Here is a 24,622-nt window from a genome sequence, read left to right on the forward strand (position 1 = left end):
ACCTGTGCTCTGTCATCAATGTTTCAACTGAGGAATTTATTGAGGAACTAGAAAAGCACTCAATGCCAAGGCATTGAGTGCAAGCGAAGGTTCGCATAGCCGCCTGGCAGCGGTAGCACAACCGCTGAAACGGCTGACGGGAAGCGGAGCTCAGCCATTTCCGCATTGTGTTTGTTGCAGCTGCCGCTGCCGCTGCCAGGCGGAGCTCCGCTTGCTCCGCTTTCAAATGCCCAAGTTACCTACCGGCTCTGATTGTAAACACATGGTTTGTTTCTGGTGGATGGCAGTAAGAAACTGTTGACCATAACGCAAGAGATTCAGGTGAATAATCACAGAAAGACAAATGGATTTGTGATACTGAGGAAAAGACTGGGGTTTTAAAGATTCGATGAAAAATTGGTGACGAAAGTTTCCCACACCTTTAATGATACTCAGAAGTCAGTCCACATGTACGGCTGTAATGTTAAAGTTGGAGAAGTCTTCACTACAGAGACAGAACTTATGTGGAAAAGTCCACCTTAAAACCAACAATCGACTGGGAACACAATAGAAACAGCAGATGGTAGGGGTTCAGGAGGTCCATGTGCAGTCGAATTAAATGCAGACGTTTGAGTAAATGTGTCTGACTTTAGGGTCAAACCTGGACTATATCTATAAAACAGAAATGAAACAGAACCATCCATCACACTTAAAAGTTAGATGTGATTGAGTTTAAGGAATGAGAAGTTGAAAATACATGTTCTACCATTTTTACATAGAAATTAAGGATATTTAATGATGGTTAACTTCATTTAAAATGTATTCCAGATGGATTAAGGGATTCAACAACCAGTAAAATGTTAAACCCAAACTGTCCACTTACAGTACGTGTCATTTTACTGAACTAGAGCTGAGTTTCTGAATGTACATGAACTAGACTACAGCTTCTGTTACTGCTCCCCCATACATCCTCAACCTGATTTGAATAAATTACCCTGAACTTTGGGATGCGATAGAAACGCAGTTACCAGGAATTCTTTTACCCAAATAGGTTCCTGGTAAATAATTCGCGTTTCCATTACATGGAACTAGCTCGACTCAACTCGACTCTGGTACCAGGTACAATTCCTGGAGACCGTTTCCATTACAGGATACTACCGACTTTACAGTACCTGGACGTCATAGCGGTGCGGCGCATTACTTCCGTGTCGTCTGCTCATGGTTACTACTAAACTCGCTCGTTGGGTGTTGTCTTGTCACGCTCACGCTGAATTTTTACATCGGCCACCAAAGACTGAACCTCCTGGACCGTTCATGGTGTAGTTTTGTGGGCTGTCATCATGTGGATTAACCTAGCACTATATTTACTGTAAACTTCCGCATCTGTTTTTTGTAAAATGGTGGGTCACAGAGACAACTGTCTGACCAATCAGTGGTCTGCAGTGTTTACACGTCATGTTTTAGTATCTGTTCCCCAGTTCTGGAACCTTGGCGGAGGAGATACCAAAAAACTAGTACCGGGTACCAGATTCCAGGTCCTTTTTTGTTATGGAAATGCAAAAAGGTTGAGTCAAGTCGAGTGGAGTCAAGTCAACTCGGGTCGAGCCACGCTGGTACCACATAGTGGAAACGCAGCGTAAATTCCTGGTAAATAAGGTCCTGGGATTTTGGTGGAAAAGGGCCTCATGTCCTACTCACCCTCATGCCCAGGACCAGGAAGCCGATCTCCTCCATCAGTGGATACTTTCTGATCTGCTGTTCCCGTTTCTCTTGGGAGGCGTAGGGATCATAGCTCCGCTGGCCCAGTTTCACATCCATGATGCAAGGCTTCTTGAACCGACGAGTCACATCTTCCAGTTTCAGGTACAGGTCTGTGGTACAGGGAGGGCGGGGTTAAAGCTGGAACAGAGGCTGGGTTTATGGTCCTACAGATATATGTTCATGGAATAGAAACCAGCTGAGACTAAACTCAAACTAAACCTGTTTAAAACTGGACTTTTTATTGACATCCAAACTATTGTAAACAATAATCAGTGATAAGTGAGTATAGAGAAGGAAATCTGACACCTTTAACCCTTAAAGACCCAAACGTCCACCTTTAACCCTTCAAGACCCAAACATCCACCTTTAACCCTTAAAGACCCAAACGTCCACCTTTAACCCTTAAAGACCCCAATGTCCACCTTTCACCCATAAAGACCCAAACGTCCACCTTTAACCTAAACCATCGGCTGATCTAAACTGTTAATTCCTGTTGATCCACTAATCCTATCAATCCATGTCAATAATTGGTGTCAAATACAGTTCTTCATCTTTTCAATGATAAATGCATATAGAGAAAGAAATCTGAGACTATAACAACAATTTAAAGACAAAATAGATTTTTCAAGGTCAAATTCAAGCACTTTTCAGTGTCATTTTCAAATGTTTCCAGCACAGCGCCTTATCACTGGGGTCAAAAACATATCTACAGGAATACATAAACTCAGGATTATTTATTTCACCTTTCATCACAATGATGTATGTTATATTATAAACATCTAAAATTATGTTTCTCATACGAACAGTAATTGATACAAATACATTATTACAAATATTTAATTATTTAACCTAGAGCTGTGCAATTAATCAAATTCAATTACGATTTCGATTATTAGACGCAACGATTACAAAAACTATGTAATCGAGAAAAAAACATTATTAATTTTGAGTTGTTTTAATTCACGCGCACGCAAGCTACCATGAGCTGCTCTGCCCCGCCCCCCTCTAAGCTACTGCTGCCAGCTAGCCGGCAGGTCCACCCCGAGGAAAGTTGTACCTAGCGGTCTGGAAAAACGGCAGGAGAATCACAGCAGAAGTGCTTGGTAAACAAAAAAGGCAAGTCAAATTCAATTGTATGGAATCACTTTGGGTTTGATGAAGAAAGAGCAAAAACACATCACGTGCAAAAAGTGTTTCGTAGTTGTGTCCGCACCGACTGCTAACACAACAAACCTTTTTAACCATCTAAAGTTTAACCACCGCCACCTTCATCATAATCTTATGAAAAACTAAAACACATAAAAACAACTTCGTCCGCAATGCAATCTTCAGTTTCTCTTTACTCCCGTATTAACCTAACCTAACCAGTATAACCCTAACGTGCATATTCTAGATGGCTGATGCATACAGAAGGCCTGAACTGAAACCTCACGGCAGGCCACTGAATTTACAATGTTTCATACTACATTGAACATACTTGAATTTATAATTTGCAGTTTATGTGAGCTTTTTTTTTTTTTTAATTGCTACAGTTCTATGGCAAGTCTATAGCAGTTTAATTACAGTGCACTATTTATTTACAAAAGGAAACATACTTGAATTTACAGTACACTTATTTGCATTCAAAGATTTTTTTGTTTCGTACAAAAGTCAACATACTTTGTTTTAGTGGTTAAAAGCTTTATTTATGTTTAAATAGTATATTTTACATTGTTTTGCAAGAAAAAAATAAACAACTTTAAGTTTAAAAATAATCGTTTTTAATAATCGTGATTTCAATTATTGCTAAAATAATCGTGATTATTTTTTTTTTCTATAATCGAGCAGCCCTAATTTAACCCATTGTTGTATTGTGGCTGCCTCCGCCACTACCGCTGTCACAATAATACTAGCAAATTAGTCCCAATACACCACACTCTTATGTAAAGGTAGTGGTATTTACTTTCATTAAACTACACGTATTTAAACCAGCCCACACAGTCTGACAGCAGCACAGAGCATTCAGTCATGGAGTCAAACTAAAATATCCCTTCCACCCAGTTCACTTAGATACTCTCCTCTATAGGCAGAACATGAGTCATAGAACTACAGAACACATGACACTTCCTTTTAACCAATATTTACCACCTGCAAGGGAGCACACTCACATGACTCAGTGACACTGTAAACTATGTGAGTCACATGACTCAGCACAAACTGCCTCCATTACAATCAGCGTGACTCGCTACAATACTTTTTCTAACTTTTATTAATGGACAATATTTAAGTAACATTTACACAACATTTGACATTTTCTGCAGTTTAGATTGTCTATTAAAACTTACTTGGTATTTCTAGGTTCATGTGTAATGACCATAAACTTTGAATATTATGTGAAAATACAGAATACAACTTACTATTCCCACACAGTTTATTTATTACACGGATGACATATTAATTTTACTTGAATAATTCCAGTTCTCACTGATACTTACAATTAGAAAATAAAAACTGTGACAGTTAACCTAATAAATATTACTACACCAAAAAATCTTTTTTTTTTTTCGGTACATGAACACACACAGGGCTAGATAAGGAGCTAAAAACTATTCAGTCCAATTCAACAATAGTCGCTTTTCCATTGGACATCTGCACAAAACTTTACCAACATTTACTAAATGTCCAAAAACAGAAGTGCGTAATGTTGGTTTTTCCATTAAATCACAAATGCGATGATTTGTTTATTTATTATCGCAAGATGACACTAGAAGTCATTCCATAAACATGGCGACGAACGTAAATATGGTGTTGTTTTACAGATATGTTCATTATTATTATATACCCCTCCATCTCGTACTAAATTAAAAATTGATGGGGTTTCCTGGTGTCCACACCAAGGTTATAATAGTTTTGGATTTTTCATTATAGTTTAGTTTAATTTAGTTTTGACTTTTTTTTCTCTAATTCAGTTAGTTTTAATTCATTTTTAGAGCAGGTTTGCTAGTTTTAATTAGTTTTCATTTTTTTTCTAAATTCTTAGTTTTAGTTTAGTTCTAGTATTAGTTTTAGTTGTTTTGTTTTTTTTTATATAACTTATCTTCTTCTCCGTCATATTCAAATAAATCCCAGACAGGACTTTGCTGCTTTCTCCCAACTTTAGTCTCCATGTTTCCAGGTAGAGTGGGGACCAGAAGACGACTCTAAACGACAAGTGGCGACAAGTGACGGACTGTACGGTGCCACCAGCTAAAATTGCTCCAGTGAAATAAATCGATTATATATCAATCCAACATTGACAAAGATGAAAACCAAGGGAATTGTATCCATAATTTGTATATATTTTAGTTAGTTGTAAGCACACAATACAGTTTCAGTTAGTTATCATTTTTTTCTTTTATAGTTTTTATTTATTTCAGTTAACGAAAATGTTTTTTTCAATTCTAGTTTTCGTCATTTCGTTAGTTTTTGTTAATGATAATAACCTTGGTCCACACATACCGTGACATGTTTCCTCTTCTTGTTCTTCACCTGTTGTAACATCAGTCAACATCCGTTTTTTAATTCACCTGACTCTAGTTGCGAAAAAAGGTCTTTCTGTTGCAGTTTTGCGTGATATACCATTTGCGCTACGCCCGAAAAAACCACCTCTTGCCAGCGCAAAAACTTTTAATCGAAAAATGAGACTTTTGGCGAAATTGACGTTTTTCCCATTAGGTACATTTTTATGCGCAATTCATATTTGTGCAATTTGAGGATCAATGGAAATGCGACTAGTGTTTGTCTGTCATCGAAGTAAACCCCCCCCCCCCCGGTCAGACTGCTCACTGTCAGACATATAATTAATGAGAAGGACTTTCCATAGAGCTGCTGGCATTGGAGTTTGAGTGACAGCACTTTTATGATTCAGACATTTTCATATTCCAGTCACACCAATGGAAGTCTGTGTGTGTGTGTGTGTGTGTGTGTGTGTGTTACCGTTGGGGCTGTCGGGGGAGGACCAGGTGCCATAGTACTTAGGAAGATGATTCTGGAGCTCCAGCAGACACGGGTCACAGCAGTCCTCCGCATACACCTGACACACAAAAACATATTATATACACTGGACATCCGACATATAAGAGACTGTATATAAAGATGGACATACGGACATCTGCCCCTAGTGGCCGGCTGCAGTATCGCTCATAAATCAAAATACACGTCCTAAAACTCTTTCCTTTTCTCTGTAGATTTCCTCAGATTACTTTACATTCAAGTTGTCATTTTTCTCATCACTTTATTTTTCATCTTTAATTCAGTTCAAATTACTGATGGGTTGCAGGTACGAGTCCAAGAATTTAAATTTCATCCACTCTTATAGCTGAAGACACAGGATGTATTTCTATTAGGGATGACATGAGAAATGTGTGATAGTAGAAATTACCAGTCAAAAGTACGGGGTTCAGATGTCCACCTTTAACCCTTAAAGACCCAAACGTCCACCTTTAAACCTTAAACCCCAAACGTCCACCTTTAACGTCCCCTTTAAACCTTAAAGACCCAAATGTCCAACTTTAACTCTTAAAGACCCAAACGTCCACCTTTAAGCCTTAAAGACCCAAACGTCCACCATTAACCCTTACAAACCCAAACGTCCCTTTAACCCTTAAAGACCTTTGTCTCGGTCTCAACCTGCCTTGGTCTTGTCTTGGTCTCGAACCTTAAGTCTTGGTTTCGACCCTTAAGTCTTGGTCTTGTCTTGGTCTCGAACTTTAAATCTCGGTCTTGTCTCGGTCTCAAACCGTAAGTCTTGGTCTTGTCTCAGTCTCAAACCTTAAGTCTTGGTCTTGTCTTGGTCTCGAACTTTAAATCTCGGTCTTGTCTCGGTCTCAAACCGTAAGTCTTGGTCTTGTCTCAGTCTCAAACCTTAAGTCTTGGTCTTGTCTTGGTTTTGAACCTCAAGTCTTGGTCTTGTTTCAGTCTTGAAACCCTCTGGTCTCGTAAATGTCTTGGTCTCGAACCTTAAGTCTTGGTCTTGTCTTGGTTTTGAACCTCAAGTCTTGGTCGTTTCAGTCTTGAAACCCTCTGGTCTCGTAAATGTCTTGGTCTCGAACCTTAAGTCTTGGTCTTGTCTTGGTCTCGGATGTCTTGACTCCAACTCTAGTAAATAGTTACAGACACTTGCATGACCTGTGGGTTGGATGACTGTTTTAATGTCAAAGTGGTGGAGACAGATTTGGGGTTTTAATCCATATGTGGACGTTACCATGCTGTAAAACTGCATCTCCCGTGGGCCTCTGGGTGGAGGTTGAAGCTGCTTCAGGACTGTTCCATCTGGATGCTGCAAAATTCCTACAACAAAGATAGAGATGGTGATGAATGATATTTTGAACTACTGGACATGATTCATGTGTTTCATACACTGTTAAAATAGTCAAAACAAGAAAAACATTCAGTAGGGCTTTTGATTACTTAACATTCAGTCAGAAACTCATCAACAGACAGACACCACAAACAGGAACCTGTAACTTTAATGTCTGCGCTGAGGTCAATGTCCAGTCATAAACGGTGACAGTGATCAATTTATAGCCCAGTTTACGGCCAATGACATGAAAAAGATGGCAACAGCCTTAGAACTACGCAGACAAACACAGAGGAACCAGGGCTCCTGCAGGTTTCTACAAGTTCAATTTAAGACCTCTTAAGACCCTTTTAAGACACTTACAGCAGAATTTAATGCCCATTTCACGGCCATACTGGCAAAAATTCATGACTCGTAGAATTTAGGAAAACATTTATTTACATCAACAGAGACTGAATATTACATACATACTGTACACAGAACTAAATGTCCTTTGATCATTTCTCACTGGGGGCTGCAAAGTTAGCGATAATTGGTTCCTATTTTCAATGGGTGGAACTGAGTAGAATAACGATACTTTCTTTGTATCCTGGACATTTAATAGACACATTTAAACACAAGAAGTTTATGGAAACAGAACTGAAGACTCACCAGATTAAATTTAAGACATTTTAAAGACTTTTTTAAAGGGCTCATATTGTCTAAACCCACTTTTCTTATGCCGTGTTTCCACTACGTGGTACCGGCTCGGCTCAGCTCGACTTGACTCGACTCGGCCTTTCTGCGGTTCCATTACAAAAAGAACCTGGAATCTGGTACCCAGTATTAGTTTTTTGGTATCACCTCCGCTGAGGTTCCCAGACTGGGGACCAGATACTAAATGTGACCTGTAAACACTGCAGACTACTGATTGGTCAGAGAGTTGTTTCTGTGACCTGCCGTTTTACAAAAAACAGATGCGGAAGTTTACAGTAAATATCGGTAGGTTAATCCACATGATGATAGCCCGCAAAACTATACCATGGTTTGTCGAGATTCAGTCTTTGGTGGCTGACGTAAAAATTCAGCATGAGCTTGACGAGACAACACGCAATGAGCGAGTTTATCAGCAACTCTCTGAGCAGACAACACGGAAGTAATGCACCGCATCGTTATGACGTCCAGGTACTGTAAAGTTGGTAGTATCCTACAGTGGAAACGGTCTCCAGGAATAGGACCTGGTACCTGAGTCGAGTCGAATCAAGCCGAGTCGAGTCAAGCCGGTTCCATGTAGGAAACGCAGCATCAGTCTTTGGTTCATTTCTTTGTGTATTTGGACCCTAATAGTTCATACAGTTTGAATTTGAACCCTCCAGCTGCTCCAGAACTATCTTTAGATTCATTTGGACAAAAATCCAGTGGATTTCTACAACCTCTTTGAATTCCTTCTTAATTTGTTACATTTTATAACTAGTTCCGTCACAACATTTGCACATAGAAGGTCCAGACTTCAGACAAACATTTCTCCAAGTACGACATAGGGCCTAATTGTTCGGCATAACAATAAACCGTGGTAAAATTGCAGACAGTTAGTATTACCGTTTAAATTCTAATTATCATGATAACCGTGTTTGATCACTGCAGAAAACGCCAATGTAAAGATATGCTTTTATGTCAAATTTGAGTATAGTTTAAATCTATTTCAATTCTGATTGTATATACCTAATATTTGGAACCAACATTCACTTTTAAAGTCTTTGAAAAGGTCCATTGAACATCTTTGTGTTATTTATGCAATAAATTATATATATTTTCAATATGTTTATATATGTTTTTATATATGTTTGTGTTTATTGGCCTTTTATGTTGATATAGTAGGTTAAAGTGAAAAAACTATAGGCAGATGATATAAATGAAGTTGTGCTGAAAGAAAAGATACCAAACATGGGTACAGTAAACATTTATTTATATAGTATATAAAGGCAAAATCAAAAGTGCTGAAAAACCGCCAAAATAGGCTCTGACACTAAAGGTTAATACTTGAATGTTTCTGCAACAGAAAGTGCATTGTGCCAATTATTTTATTTGTTTTTTGTTTTTGTTTTTTTTTTTTCAAAATACAACTTGGCTAAATTAATTTTAAGTGTGTGTATAAGTAATTTTTGAACATTTTGAGCGCAATTTCAACAATACCGTGATAATAATGATAACCGTGATAGCAAATTTTCATATCGTTACATCCTAATTCAGCCATAAGGATACTGGTTCTACTGGTGTCAAAGGCCTGTTAAATAGACGACACCTTTTCTCAGTGGTCCAGTCTGTCTCTGTTGTCTGTTTTGCCTTGTTATAGCTGTTGCATCACTGTCTGTCATATGTGATTAGGGCTGTGTACTGGCAAGAATCTGGCGAAATCATACAAATCACAATACTAGGATCACAATACGATATATCACAATACTGTTAAAAAGGCAATTTTTTTCCTTGTTTGTTTTTTTATGATTATTTCCTTGAAGAATTGAATTACACCAGAAATCTGCACAAATACTAAACAAATTTTTATTTGATCAAAACAGGATCTCATACTATATCACAAAATGTTCCTGTGTTCAAACTGAAATTTTGTTTTACAGACATTACAGTTTCAGATCCTGTTCAAATGTTCATATTCTATTAGTTCAGAACTAACATCATAATATTATTTTTGTACAATCTCAACAAAAGAACTAACAGTATTTAATAAAAGAGAGTTAAATAATAATAATAATAAAATATAAACCAAAAAGAAAAACAAAAGAAAATCAAAAATGAACCTCCACAAAATCTGCATCTGAATAAATACCTAAAAATATCGATACAGTACTTCTTGATATTGATACAGTATTGTGAAATGAAATACCACTAATACTGCAGAACCGATATTTTCTTACTATATGTGATGTGCATTGCTCTATCCACCAATGATTTAAAGATGCATGTGGAAGTCTGTCTCCATGTTGGTAAGACTTGCCGTGTTTCATTTGCATTTTCCTGTTGTATGAAAGTCACCTACGAGTTCAGAAGTGAATTGGATTTCTTTGAATGTCAAGTTAGAAAGATGTAAAAGGAAAAGCCCCGTGTGCCGTTACATCATTCGGTGCTGACCACAGCTGATTACAAATGTACCGATTGAACCTGCAGCGGAAAGGATTAGTCTGCTCTAAGGCCGCATTCTTCGAAGAACACACACACATACTGTACAAACACACACAGTCACAAAGGAGTCCAACGTGCCCATATGAATAAAAATACCAAGCAGACAGTGTGTGTGGGAGGGTGGGTGAGTGGACAATGTGAGCCTGAGGGGGACATGTGGCTGGTGTCGAGGTCATCAGTCTGAATCCTAAGCCTGGGCTTAGCTCTAAACCTACTGGTGCAATACTTCTAATGACAGAACCACATTAAACACAGTATGTGTCGACATGAACGTGCAGCACACACATGTCAGCAGAGCATAAGGACCACTGACTCAACATGCACACGGTTCAACATCTGATTATAGGTCAAGAATAAAGTGGAAATGGTGGAACACGTATCCAGACCCTTCATGTATTAGGCATATGTGTGCATTGCAAAATATTTAGTGTAATAGGACTTCAAACATTAGTGAACATGGAGGTGGTGGGACATTAATCATATTATGATTAAATTCATGGATGAGATTAAGGAATCATAAGTCTTCACTACCAGTTGTTGTACCAGACGTGTTTTCACATTTTATGGGAATACCAAGGAAAACCCTGTAAACACCTGATCAGTCACATAGTTCAATGTCCAACATGTCAGAACTTACTTGAAAAGCCCCCCCATCTCCTATAAACCCTTAAAGATCCACAATATTTTTTTTCACAACTTCCAAATGATTCTTTTGTGTTTCCTAATTGATTTATCCCCATTTTTAAAATAATATTATCCTCTGTATTTTGTGAGGTACTTGGATAAAAAAGTCTATTTCAGGGGGTACTCCGCTGTAAAAACTATATTCAGGGGGTACTGCACTGTAAAAAGTCTATTTCAAGGGGTACTTCACTGTACAAAGTCTATTACAGGGAGGACTCCACTGTAAAAAGTCTATGTCAGATGGTAATCCACTGTAAAAAAGTCTATTTCAGGGGGTACTCCACTTCAAAAAGTCAATTTCGAGGGTACTCCACTATAAAAAGTCAATTTCAGGGGGCATTCCACTGTAAAAAGTCTATTTTAGGGGGTACTCCACTGTAAAAGTCAATTTCGGGGGTACTCCACTTTAAAAAGTCTATTTCAAGGGGTACTCCACGGTAAAAAGTCTATTTCAGGGGGTACTCCACTGTAAAAAAAAAAAAAAAAAGTCTATTTCAGCGGCTTCTTCACTTTAAAAAGTCTATTTCAGGGGGTACTCCACTTTAAAAAGTCTATTTCAGAGGGTACTCCACTTTAAAAAGTCAAATTCGTAGGGTACTCCACAGTATAAAGTCTATTTCAGAGGGTACTCCACTTTAAAAAGTCAAATTCGTAGGGTACTACACAGTATAAAGTCTATTTCAGGGGGTACTCCACTGTAAAAAAAAAAAAAAAAAAAGTCTATTTCAGGGGCTTCATCACTCTAAAAAGTCTATTTCAGGGGGTACTTCACTGTAAAAAAGTCTATTTCAGGGGGCACTCCACTGTAAAAAGTCTATTTCAGAGGGTACTCCACTTTAAAAAGTCAATTTCGGGGGTACTCCACTGTAAAAAGTCTATTTCAGGGGGCACTCCACTGTAAAAAGTCTATTTCAGAGAGTACTCTACTGTAAAAAGTCTATTTCAAGGGGCACGCCACTGTAAAAGTCTATTTCAGGGGGTATTCCACTTTCAAAGTCAATTTCAGGTATACTCCACTGTAAAAAGTTTATTTCAGGGGGTACTCCACTTTAAAAAGTCAATTTAGGGGGTACTCAACTTTAAAAGTGTATTTCAGGTGGTACTCCACTGTAAAAAGTCTATTTCGGGGGTACTCCACTTTAAAAAATCTATTTTGGGAGTACTCCATTTTAAAAAGTCAATTTCGGGGGTACCACTTTAAAAAGTCTATTTCAGGGGGTATTCCACTGTAAAAAGTCTATTTCAGAGAGTACTCTACTGTAAAAAGTCTATTTCAGGGGACACGCCACTGTAAAAAGTCTATTTCAGGGGGTATTCCACTTTCAAAGTCAATTTCAAGGGTACTCCAATGTAAAAAGTCTATTTCAGGGGGTACTCCACTTTAAAAAGTCCATTTCGGGGTACTCAACTTTAAAAAGTCTATTTCAGGGGGTATTCCACTTTCAAAGTCAATTTCAAGGGTACTCCAATGTAAAAAGTCTATTTCAGGGGGTACTCCACTTTAAAAGTCAATTTCGGGGGTACTCCACTTTAAAAAGTCTGTTTCAGGGGGTACTGCACTGTAAAAAGTCTATTTCAGGGGGTATTCCACTGTAAAAAGTCTATTTCACGTGGTACACCACTGTAAATACACTGAAATATACTTGACAACAGCTGATAACAGCCCGCAAAACTACACCATTCAGTCAGGAGGTTCAGTCTTTGGTGGCCGATGTAAAAATTCAGCTTGAGTTTTACGAGACAACGCACAACGAGCGAGTTTATCAGCGACTCTCTGAGCAGACGACACAGAAGTAACGCGCCGCATCGCTATGACGACCAGGTACTGGAAAGTGGGTAGTGTCCTGTAATGGAAACGGTCTCCAGGAATAGGACCTGGTACCCGAGTCGAGTCGAGCCGGTTCCATGTAGTGGAAACGGCATATGTGTGTCCTGATGTCACATCAATTGGCTCCATATATGTGCCAAGTTTGAAGTAAATGGAAACAAAATTGATGTTTTTGTAGACATTTGAAATTTCTCCCATTATATGGAAATGAAAAAAAAAAAAAAGATTTAAAGAATTCCTAAAAAGTTTGACCTACTTTCCCAAAATGTAATCAGATCTATTCTTCGTCACTAATAATCTAAAAACCCAATTTGGTCTGAATTCAACCAGTAGTTTTACTGCTAAAATGTAAACAAACAAACAAACTGAACCAAACCCAAATGACGCTGCTTCAGATGGTGGTCAGTGAAACCTCCCCAGTTCCCAACAGAAACTGCTCTGAACAAAGGCCTGTGGTGGGTAAACACACTAAATGCAGTGGGAGGAGGACGTACAGGGTGACTGTGAGTAGCCGTTCAGGACGAGCAGGATTCCTGCACTGGTTCAACAGCCCAACAGAGAATAAAGAAACCTGCTGTCGGAGGCTCAACCCTGTCTGAACACTCCTCTGACTGAACATGAATTCAAGACCAAGGACAAACTGAGATCAGCTCATTCTGTTATACTAAAACAGGGGTGCCAAACATAAGGCCAAGGGGCCAAAACCGGCCCACAGAACGGTCTAATCCGGCCTGAAGGATGAACTTCAGAAGTACCAAAAGTACACTGAAAATATTAACAGTCAAGGGCGTTCAGGTTCCACATGCACCTCAGTGTGGTGTCAAGTAAAATAATCACGTAATAACCCATAAATAATGACAATTCCAAATTTTATCCTTGGTCTAATACGAAAAAATAAAATTGTATCATGAAATTGTTTACATTTACAAATACTGTCACAATAAAATGTGAATAACCCGAACAAATGAGAAACCTGAATTTTTTCAAGAAAAATAAGAGCAATTTCAACAATATTCTGCCTGTTACAAATGTTTTCTGCATTTGTAGATCCACTGGGATCTGTAAATTGAGAAAAATAATCTGTGATATAATATTGGTGAAATTACACTTAAAAAAATAAAAGATATTTCAGGGTGGATATGGTTGATCAAGTTCTTTACATTTTCATAAAGTAATTTACCTGTCACACTAAAACAGAAGGAGAAACATTTCATTTACAGGTTATCATTCCTACTCTTTTATTGGTCTGACCCACTTTAGATCACTTTGGGCTGAATGTGGCCCCTGAACTAACACGAGTGACAGCCCTGGTCTAAGAACTGTTCCAAAGCCCAGGTCCACCTCTGTCTCCTCTTCACGTTGGAGTCAAACAGGTTTCAGCGTGGACATTTCACTCCATTTGAATGGAGAACATCAGGTAAATCTGCATTACACTGAGCATTATTAACTCCAATCAATATATGTTCCATTTCTAATTCTCTGTCATTCTTTCCTCAACTCACACATCAGTTGCACATGTCATTTCATGCTGTGTGCTCAAAAATACCGTAACACCAAGTAATTCACAACACTTCTGCGCTGTCTTTAATTTAGTCTGATGCAGAGCAGAGAAACCTGTTTTCACTTAAATGATATGAAAACATAAGTTTGTGTGAAGTATTTTTAGTTTAACTTGTGCTTAGAACTGTAGCTTCCTTCAGTAATCATCGATCTAAAACCACCGTGTCGCAGTTTAGTATGTATATTATATAGTTATTAGTATATATAGTATGTATAGTATATAGTTATTAGTATATAGTATGTATATATATAGTTATTAGTATATTAGTATGTATAGTATATTGTTATTAGTATATATAGTATGTATAGTATATAGTTATTAGTATATATAGTATGTATAGTATAAAGGCTGTTGCTGTGAAACCACCTGTGTTTACTGGTGATGAGAACCTTCACGCTCCTCCATTCAATTAAGGTCCATGATTCTTGATGCATGTCAATGTAGGGCTGCAGCATTTTGGCCAAAAATAAAATACAGACTTTTTCCTCTAAAACTCAATTTTTGATTTCTATTTGGGCTGGTGGTGGTGTTTTAGCGGCATGTCATTTTCGTGTGCAGCCTGCCAATGCAACACACTGCTTCTCCCACTGTACGTGATGATGTTTGAGGAGCTGAAATAAGTTGGTTGTAGGGCAGCACAATATTATAAAAAACTGACATTACAATTTTTTTTAACCCTGCGATATATACTGCGATTTGAAAAAATACTCAGGATATAACAGCTGTGTGGTGCTGATATAAATGGTCAAACAGATTAGTTGTGTTTCCTCACTGTCCTAATTAAATAATCTGACTTCGATTTAAAATCAATTAATCGTGCAGCCCTTTGTCAATGTACAATATTGTTTCTTTTCTATTCATGTGTTCATGGAATTCTCTCTAGTCTTGTCACAATTATTACACAATGCCAAAAACAATTATTTGAAATAATTGTGATTATTTTTTTTAATTGTAATAATCATCTCTATTCTCCTGTATGACATATTGAGTGAAAGTTACATAAATAATGTTTCTTGGTGCTTTTTTTTAATGGCATCGTCTTATATATTATTTAGATTTTCTATCATGGTCCCACATAATATTTAAAGGACTCATTTAGCTAAAACCACTTTTCTTAGTCTGGGGTTCATTTCTTTGTGTATTTGGACCCTAATAGTTCATACAGTTTGAATTTGAACCCTCCAGCTGCTGCAAAACTATCTTTATATTCATTTGGACAAAAATCCAGTGGATTTGTATAACTTGTTTAAATTCCAGCTCGCTTTGTTACGTTTTAAGGTCCAGACTTCAGACAAACATTTCTCCGAGTATGACATAATTGTTTGTCAGCAGACTCGGGTACCAGGTCCTATTCCTGGAGACCATTTCCATTACAGGATACACCTGACTTTATGGTACCTAGTTGTCATAGCGACGCTGCGCGTAACTTCCATGTCACCTGCTTAAGTTGCTGATAAGCTCAATCATTTCATGTTGTCACAGTGTAGTTTTGTGAACGTTCATCATGGATTAGCCTACTGGTATATTTACTGTCAACTTATGAATCTACGTTTTTGGGGTTTTTTTGTTTTTTTTTATGGTGTGTTGTGCATTGATGACCAATGACAACTCTCTGACCAATCAGTGGTCTGCAGTGTTTGCATGTGACATTTTAGTATCTCTTCACCCATTTTGGAACCTGGGCTGAGCAAGGCACTCAGAGAACGCAGACCTCTGCCAAGGCAGATCAGTGTCAGAAATTATTGATGACATTGATGATGATCTGCACCTCATAAATCAGCAAACACAACTCCAAAGCCTTGCACTGACAACCACGTTTCAGTCGATGTGACTCAGTGAATGGAACTGGCCCTTGAACCTCAGACAACCACAACTATCCCCATTCCTGGAGTTCGTAGCTTCTCTTAAACACTATAACCCACCTACACACTAATTTAATACAGTATGTTTTTGTCCATGGTACATGCCAGCTATGTGACCTCTGAGCCTTTACATGGAGATCCTTTAGGTACAAGGAAAAACTATTAGAGCATAAATAAACCTAAATCTGAATCTAGTCAAATCCCCTCAAACACCTGCTTTCATTCAAAGACATACTGAATCAACATGTCCGTGGAGGGACAGCACAAGAAAAGCACACTGTACCAGAGTAAACCACTACTGGGTTACGGCGTGAACACTGCTTCTTTGACTTTCAACACACTGGGCCATATTTAATAACTTATACTGGGATTTTTTCCTTTAGCCATGATGATAAAGATTTTTTAAGCTTCACGGTACATTCACAAAACTACTAAGCCAGTGTTTTTCAACCTTTGGGTCGGGACCCCACGTGGGGTCGCCTGAAATTTCTAGGAATTGATAAAAATAAAACCTTACTAATAATAAATATATGGTGAGTTGACAGAGACAATCCCAATACATAAAAGACATGACAAACTGTGAGTCTGAAACTGCAGCACTGTGGTTCTGTTTATCTGTCACATGTTCATTGTGGTCGGTTTCAGATGCTGCAGCTCTTTCATAATTCATAGTTTGAGTTCTTGTTTGTTCAGTATTAATTGTCAGCCTTGTAAATCCAAGCTGGACTGACTGTACATATCCTGACTAAGGAAAATCCAATTCTCACTTAGTGCAGTAATCTACACCTGGGTTTACTGCCTCCGACCACAATAATATACATTATATAGACTAAATGTCCTCTAAAATTAACGTTTATTCGCAACATAGTATAGCAAACTATTACATGACCAAAAACAAATTAATTTTAGCAAAAGTAAAAAAAAGTCTCTGTTTTGAATGTCTGGGGTCACCAGAAATTTGTGATGTTAAAATGGGGTCACGAGACAAAAAAGGTTGGGAACCACTGTACTAAGTACAAGTTCTAAAACCATAGAACTCTTTGCAGGCCAGTAATACAACTAGAGCTAAAATGATTTATCGATTAATCACTCGAGTTGATTAAAATTATTTGATTATAATTTTCCTGAATTTTGCTGTTAAACATTGGTTCCACTGTTGTGTTTCACACCGATGCTTATTGTGATGCACATGACATCAGGGTCAACACAACAGAGGTTTGGATGGTGTCAGGCGTCCTGTGACCGTTTGAACACACAAAAGGATAACACAAACTGTGGGGACGGATTCTCCAGAGCACAAAAGAACGCACATTCTTTACTTGAAATATGGGCTGTGAAACGTACACACTTTAGAAGTAAAATGTAGGACATTTGCAGTGGCTGTCTGTGTCCAAGAAAACAGAACCTCACATATTAATATAAGACTGAGACCACGGATAGATGAACTTCAAATCAAAAGCAATGTAGTGAAAATAATGAACATGAATGTTCCGTAATCCAACCTGCTGCTCATATCTCACCGAGCATCTTCTTTTATAATTCTCAGTGTCTTCTACAGTTTCATTTTGTTTAATCGTACCATTTCCTGTATGTCATCTTTGTTTTTTGTTTCATTTCATTTTTCTTCATGTTACATCTTTACAGTTTTCATTTTATCACATATTTTATGTTGTTGAATATTTTTGTTCTCATCTTTTCACTTCTTTCATGCCATTTTCACTCTTTTCCATTTTCCTCCTGTTGCATCTTCTACACTGTTTTCAGCATCGTCCACACGATCTCACGTTCTATGTGTGTTTTCATCTTATTATGTTTCCAATGTGTGATTTACACTGATGAAGTTATGGAGGTGTGCAATGATTTAAAAAAAAAAAAGAAGAAATTACAGATAAATTCACTCAAATATATTTCAATGTAATGTTTTCGAAAATGCAAGGATTAGAACGTACTGATAGGTGTGTGTTCAAATGAAGAAGTAAACAGTTAAACAAACCACAGTTGGATGACATTTAGGACAAAGATTTGGACGTTAAACTGTGGGTTGGATGTAGAGCTGAAACGATTAATCAATAAATCAACTCAAATTGATATAAAAAATTGTTCAATGACAATTTTCCTGAATCGAAGCTTTGATTCCTTCATTTCACTGACATTAAACACTGGTTCAAACATAAACTTGCATATTTGTAAGTTGGATCCAAATGTGTTGAAGACAGCAGCACATTTGTTCGTAGATGTATTAGACCTGTTTATTTATATTTAGAGATATTTTTATACATACTTTTATACTGTTGTTGTTGTGTTGATATTTTTTTCTATATCCTTTTACTTTTAGACTTTTGGTAGTTGTTTCAGCTGATTCTGGAAAAAATGACAAGTTGTTTGTCATTTTGAGACATCTCTATTTTTACTGTTTCTTTCACCTATGCAATAATTGTTAAATTGAAGCAAACAAATGATAGATTAATCCACAGGTGTCAAACAGGCAGCCCAGGGGCCAAAACCGGCCCGCCAAAGGGTCCAATCCAGCCCCTGGGATGAAACTGTGAAATGCAAAAGTTACACTGAAGATATTAAAAATCAAGGATATTAAAATAACTTTAGGTCAATTCAATCTAAAGTGGTTCAGACCAGTAAAATACTATCATAATAACTTATAAATAATGAAAACAGCAATTTTTTCTCTTTGTTTCAGTTTTAAACATTTAACATTTAAGTTTTAACATTTACAGACAAGCCTTTTACAAAAAATGTGCATAACCTGAAATGTCTTAACAGTATTCTAATTTTACTAATATTCCGCCTGTTACTAAATGTTTTGTGTATTTGTAGATCCACTATGATCTGAAAGTTATAATGCACATGTATAAATTATAAACTAAGGCATAATATTGTTAAAATTGCACTTATTTTCTTTTAAAGAATTTTCAGGTTCGTATTTGTTCATGTTATGTTCAACTACTGTTCGTAGATGTAAACATCTCCATTACAGAATTTGACTTTTTTTTTCACTTAAAAACATAGAGCAAACTTTGGAGTTGACATTATTTATAAGTTCTTATCCTATTATTTATATTATTTTACTGGTCCGGCTCACCTTATAAAATATTAGGCTGTATTTGGCCCCTGAATTAAGGTTAAAGACTCACCTGTTTAGACTGGCTTTTACCCCTTAGCACTAAGACACTATTAGGTTGAATCTGTGGTCTCTTTTATCAATGTGTGTGTGTGCTATTGTTTTTCATATTATGGTACCTGATTAACCTGTTTTTTTAATCTTATAATTTAATCATGCTTTTAGATGTAAAGCACTTTGGGCTTCGTTATATTGTTGTGAAGTGCTATAAATAAACTTTGATTTCATTTGATTTTGAATTGAAATGAGTTTGACACCCCTGGATTAATCGATTACAAAACTAATCGATAGCAGCAGCTCTAGTTGGATGCCCCACCGAACTAAAACACACCTTTCATCCTGTCACTCAGTCCTGACATCAGCAGAGTCAGGTTTGAATCAGTAGAATAATAATCAGACAGCTGTAGTGTTCTTTCCTCACCCACTTTATCCACTCCGTACTTGTGTCCCGCCACCTGGTGGGACAGTGGGACGCAGCCGTGCAGGTGAGGGCGGCCCTGGGGCGGCCCCCCCTGCCGCTGTCCGCTCTTCTCTTTGGCCTGGGGGGCACCGGGGAGCAGCGGGGCCAGGCTGACCTCCACAGGGGCCGAGCCGGGGGTCAGTTCCAGTCTACCTAGGGCTAAGGAGGACTCCATCATCAGCTGATGCTGAGTGGTGGACATTTGTCCAAAAAAAAAAAAAAGATCAATAAAAGGCAAGTGTTCGTCCAGTGAAAAAATAAATTAAAAAAAAAGGTGGCGACTGTTTATTTCCCTGTGCCATTCACATACTGTTATTACGTAAGACACAAACACAGCCCTGCACTAATTCAACTGTTTGGGCGTCAGGTTGACAGGTCTTCATGGAAGTTGTCCGGTCCGGTCCGGTCCAGCCGCCTCGGTCGACTACGCTGATTGTGACCGATGACAGCAGCAACAGTGACGGACAACAACCCTGTCGTAACCCCTGGTGTGTTCGCTGGTGGAGCAGGAGTCGGAAAGCAGCGCTGATTCAATGATTTTCATATCTTGAACAGCAGCATAAATACATCCTGGCCACATCCCACTTCCTACAAGTGTCAAAGCACGAGACGCAGCGCAACTTCCGCTTAAAGTTTCCAAAATAAAACCCAACCCAGCTATGAATAATATGCTCCAGAGCACTGGGATAATTCAGACAAAAATAAGTTTTACAAGAGCTTAGATGTCCTCTTTGGATAGTAAAAATGTACCCTAAATGTTTTTAATTCCAGTTTACGAGACCCGTTTTGGCGCCTTTGTTGTGAAGCTAAAGGCTAACCTCCTCCAGTCTTTGCTCAATGACGCCAACTTGACGCAGTTCTACTTCCTCGGTCCGGAGAAGTAAACACGGTTTGTCCCTTAGTAATGGTGATATTACGACACAGTCAGGAGTGTTATCCCGTTCCAGTTAAAGGGTTGAGCGGGTCACAGGTCCAGTATCCGGTTGCTAACTTATCGGCACAGTCCATTTAGCCGCTAAACAACCCCCTGTCTTGCGTCAGCAGACAAGCGGGGCATCACGTTTACAGAAGGAACTCCTCCAGATGAAAGCCTGTTCGGTGAACATACATCCACAAATGACGTATGAGCTCCCCGAAAGCCATGGTAGTCAAAGAGGTCGCCAGAGTTGTCCTCAGCGTTAGCTAGATATCCAGGTCAGTGTAGGCGTCTGCCTCCCGACGTAACCAATAGCGCCCAAAGCCTCCTACACATTTACGACACTTGCCATCACTGTCGCAAAAATATACCTTTTCACACGCCTTTACGGCAGTTCGGTGTTTGTTTTGCATTTTCCAGTAGTGTTGAGATCACAGACTGCCACTCTAAAAATAAAATAATACATTTAATAATACACCATAGTGGTAGTTTGTAATTGTATTTGTAAGATTTATAGTGTCATATAGAGTTATTAATTACTTTCCACTTAATAGCCTGGTTAATAAGTTATTAAGTAGTAGTAAACATCTTACGTTTCCTCATTTTTATTTCTTTTGTCACATTATTTCATTAAAAAGTCATCTATAGCATTATATAATAATTGCAATATACATACATAGACTAGACCAGGGGTTCCCAAAGTGGGGTACTTGAATGTTTTTGTTGTTTGTTTGTTTGTTTTTAATACATTAAATAAGTCATCTTTTTTTTTTTTTTTTTTTTTACCTGTCTTGAAAATGTAATAAAATTAATAAAATAAATAAATAATCATGTACTGAATGCAAAATAATGTGAATTAATGCTGAAATAAACACAATATCAACATTCATATCATAGTTTTATTGTCATCATCTTGTTGAAGCTTTGGTAACATTTGAAGAACATTTATATTTTATATTATTCGAAATGAGTTTATTTGAGTAGATTATTATTATTATTTTTATTTTATTTTTTTTTTGCTGGTGAAAGGGTCATTTATTAATTAATGACTAATTTATTTGTTTTTCTTATCAATGAGAGAGGGCACTTTTCAGTTTATATTTTACACTAAATTTTCTTTTTTAAAAAAATGTGTATATTACAGTTAAATATATGGTGTTTATTATAAAGTTTTGTAAATATAAAGAGACACCTTTGGCACAGGAACACATTTGGACTCTTTTTTTTTCTTCAATCAAAAGAGAGTTTGGGGTAACTGGATAAAAAACAGTCTATTTCAGGGGGCTTGCCACTGTAAAAAGTCTATTTCAGAGGTACTCCACTGTAAAAAAAAAAAAAAAAAAAAAAGTCTATTTCAGGGGGTACTCCACTGTAAAAAGTCTATTTCAGGGGGTACTCCATTGTAAAAAGTCTATTTCAGAGGTACTCCACTGTAAAAAAAAAAAAAAAAAAAAAAAATCTATTTCAGGGGGTACTCCACTGTAAAAAGTCTATTTCAGGGGGTACTCCACTGCAAAAAGTCTATTTCAGGGGGTACTCCATTGTAAAAAGTCTATTTCAGGGGGTACTCCACTGTAAAAAGTCTATTTCAGGGTACTCCACTGTAAAAAGTCTTTTCAGGGGATACTCCATTGTAAAAAGTCTATTTCAGAGGGTACTCCACGGAAAAGTTAGAGACCCACTGGCCTAGAGGATAACTGATATGAAATGTGACCTTTTTTATAAATGTGAAATTAAAACCAAACAGCATCATTTGTGCTGTCATACTGAATACATTTTTATTTGATTTTAATGTTTTCTAATGCCTTTATTAATTTTTATTGTGCTTTTAGTCTTCTGTACAGCACTTTGGTCCACAGCGGTTGTTTTAAAGTGCTTTACAGTATAAATAAAGTTGGATTGGATTGGATACTTTGCTCTGGAAACAGTTCATGCACAAATCCTGAGGCACAAATACAGAAAAAAATGTGTTTAATTAATTAAAAATGCCACTAACAGGTTAATGGGTTAATCTAAATCACCCACAGGTGTAAATGTGACAGTGATTGGTTGTTTCTCTATATGTTGCCCTATGATGAACTGGAGATATGTCATTAATCCAACTCCATGGGTTTTACTGGTGAATCAATGTTGTGGAAGATGACAGTGTTTCCATGGTAACTACGGCGCCTCTGAACGTCCAAATGGGTCATATCTGATGACCATGAAAAGATGAAGAACTGTATTTTACACCAATTATTGACATGGACTGATAGAATTAGTGGATCAACAGGAATTAAACAGTTTAGATCAGTAGATGGTTTAGGTTAAAGGAGGATGTTTGGTCTTTAAGGGTTAAAGGTGGACGTTTGTGTTTTTAAGGGTTATAGGCAGACATTTGGGTCTGTAAGGGTTAAAGGTGGACGTTTGGGTCTTTAAGGGTTAAAGGTGGACGTTTGGGTCTGTAAGGGTTAAAGGTGGACGTTTGGGTCTTTATGGCTTAAAGGTGGACGTTTGGGTTTAAGGGTTAAAGGTGGACGTTTGGTTTTAGGGTTAAGGGGTTGGGTCTTAAGGGTTAAAGGTGGACGTTTGGGTCTTTAAGGGTTAAAGGTGGACGTTTGGGTCTGTAAGGGTTAAAGGTGGACGTTTGGGTCTTTATGGCTTAAAGGTGGATGTTTGGGTCTTTAAGGGTTAAAGGTGGACGTTTGGGTCTTTATGGTTAAAGGTGCAAAGGGCTAAAGTCTGGTGAACCAGAAACCGAAGACAAATTCAGAATATTCGCTGGCTGACAATAGTCCACTGAAGCTGGAGCCAAAACTGTGGAACAAAACTCAAAAGTCTGAAATGGATAGAAGCAGGGTTGGGTTAATCTTACATGTAGGACCTGACATGGAACCAACCCTCCGGACTCCTCTGCTGGTTCCACGCTCCTAATTGCTCCTAATTGCTCTGACAATTACAGTTATCTGTTGGAAAACTCAGGCTACTGCTGTAATGACCTGAAATAACATAAATAGACAAACAGATCAGTAAACACACTGAAGCTTTGTTTATAGTGATGCAGAGTAGCCCTTCATTTAGACTAGATCATAACAGTGTAATGATGTGTTTAAAACATGTGTTTATGTTGTAGTTGAACATCTGGATTACATGGTGGTGTTGCTGTTCCCACAGCTTCAGTCTATTCTACCTTTTCTCACCTCTATATGAACATAATTTCATAATGTTCATTCCTGATTTCCTGTTTTCACAGTCCATGAGCTTTCCTAAAAAACTGAGACATCAGGCGAATGTTAGGAAGTTTATGTCTGACAAAAGCAAGTAAGAAGTAGAATAAAGAACATAAAATGCTGTGCAATAAAGAACAAGGCAAAACAAAACTGTAAAATAAGTTAACATGCAGTAGTATGTACAGTACATTTACAGTTAAGGTATGTACAGGTAATCAAGGCCAATCAATCAACCAACAAAGAAATGAACAAACAACCAATCAGCTAATCAATCAACTAACAAATCGGCTAATCAGTCAACCAACAAAGAAATGAACAAACAACCAATCAGTTAATCAATTAACCAACAAAGAAATGAACAAACAACCAATCAGCCAATCAACCAACTAACAAATCGGCTAATCAGTCAACCAACAAAGAAATGAACAAACAACCAATCAGTTAATCAATCAACATACAAAGAAATAAACAAACAACCAATCAGTCAACCAACAAAGAAATGAACAAACAACCAATCAGTTAATCAGTCTCATCAGGCTGATGAGGTGGGTGTGGCTGATGAGGTGGGTGTGGCTGAAGGAGGGAGCAGACAGGTGGAACGGGATTGGCTGAAAAGGTGTGACACAGTGAGGCAGAGGACAGCAGCAGAAAGTCTTTTTTTTAACTTTATTTAAATATCAATTTACAAATACTGTCAAACACTAAACATATAACACAATACACATGATACATGAG

At 37.6% G+C, this 24,622-nt stretch overlaps 1 protein-coding gene across 1 annotated transcript in view; it reads right to left on the minus strand.

Annotated features, from left to right (window-relative positions):
* Positions 1 to 20,834, minus strand: part of LOC115410348 (inositol polyphosphate multikinase-like) — a 31,613-nt gene extending 10,779 nt beyond the window's left edge. The window contains 5 exon segments of the mRNA XM_030121960.1: positions 1,678 to 1,850; positions 5,695 to 5,791; positions 6,962 to 7,047; positions 19,724 to 19,964; positions 20,082 to 20,834. Coding sequence (XP_029977820.1) covers positions 1,678 to 1,850; positions 5,695 to 5,791; positions 6,962 to 7,047; positions 19,724 to 19,964 — 597 coding nt within the window. The 5' untranslated portion in view covers positions 20,082 to 20,834.
* Positions 20,835 to 24,622: the final 3,788 nt, after the last annotated feature.

Source organism: Sphaeramia orbicularis, chromosome 19 (assembly GCF_902148855.1).
Source record: "Sphaeramia orbicularis chromosome 19, fSphaOr1.1, whole genome shotgun sequence".
Classification (NCBI taxonomy): Eukaryota; Metazoa; Chordata; class Actinopteri; order Kurtiformes; family Apogonidae; genus Sphaeramia; species Sphaeramia orbicularis.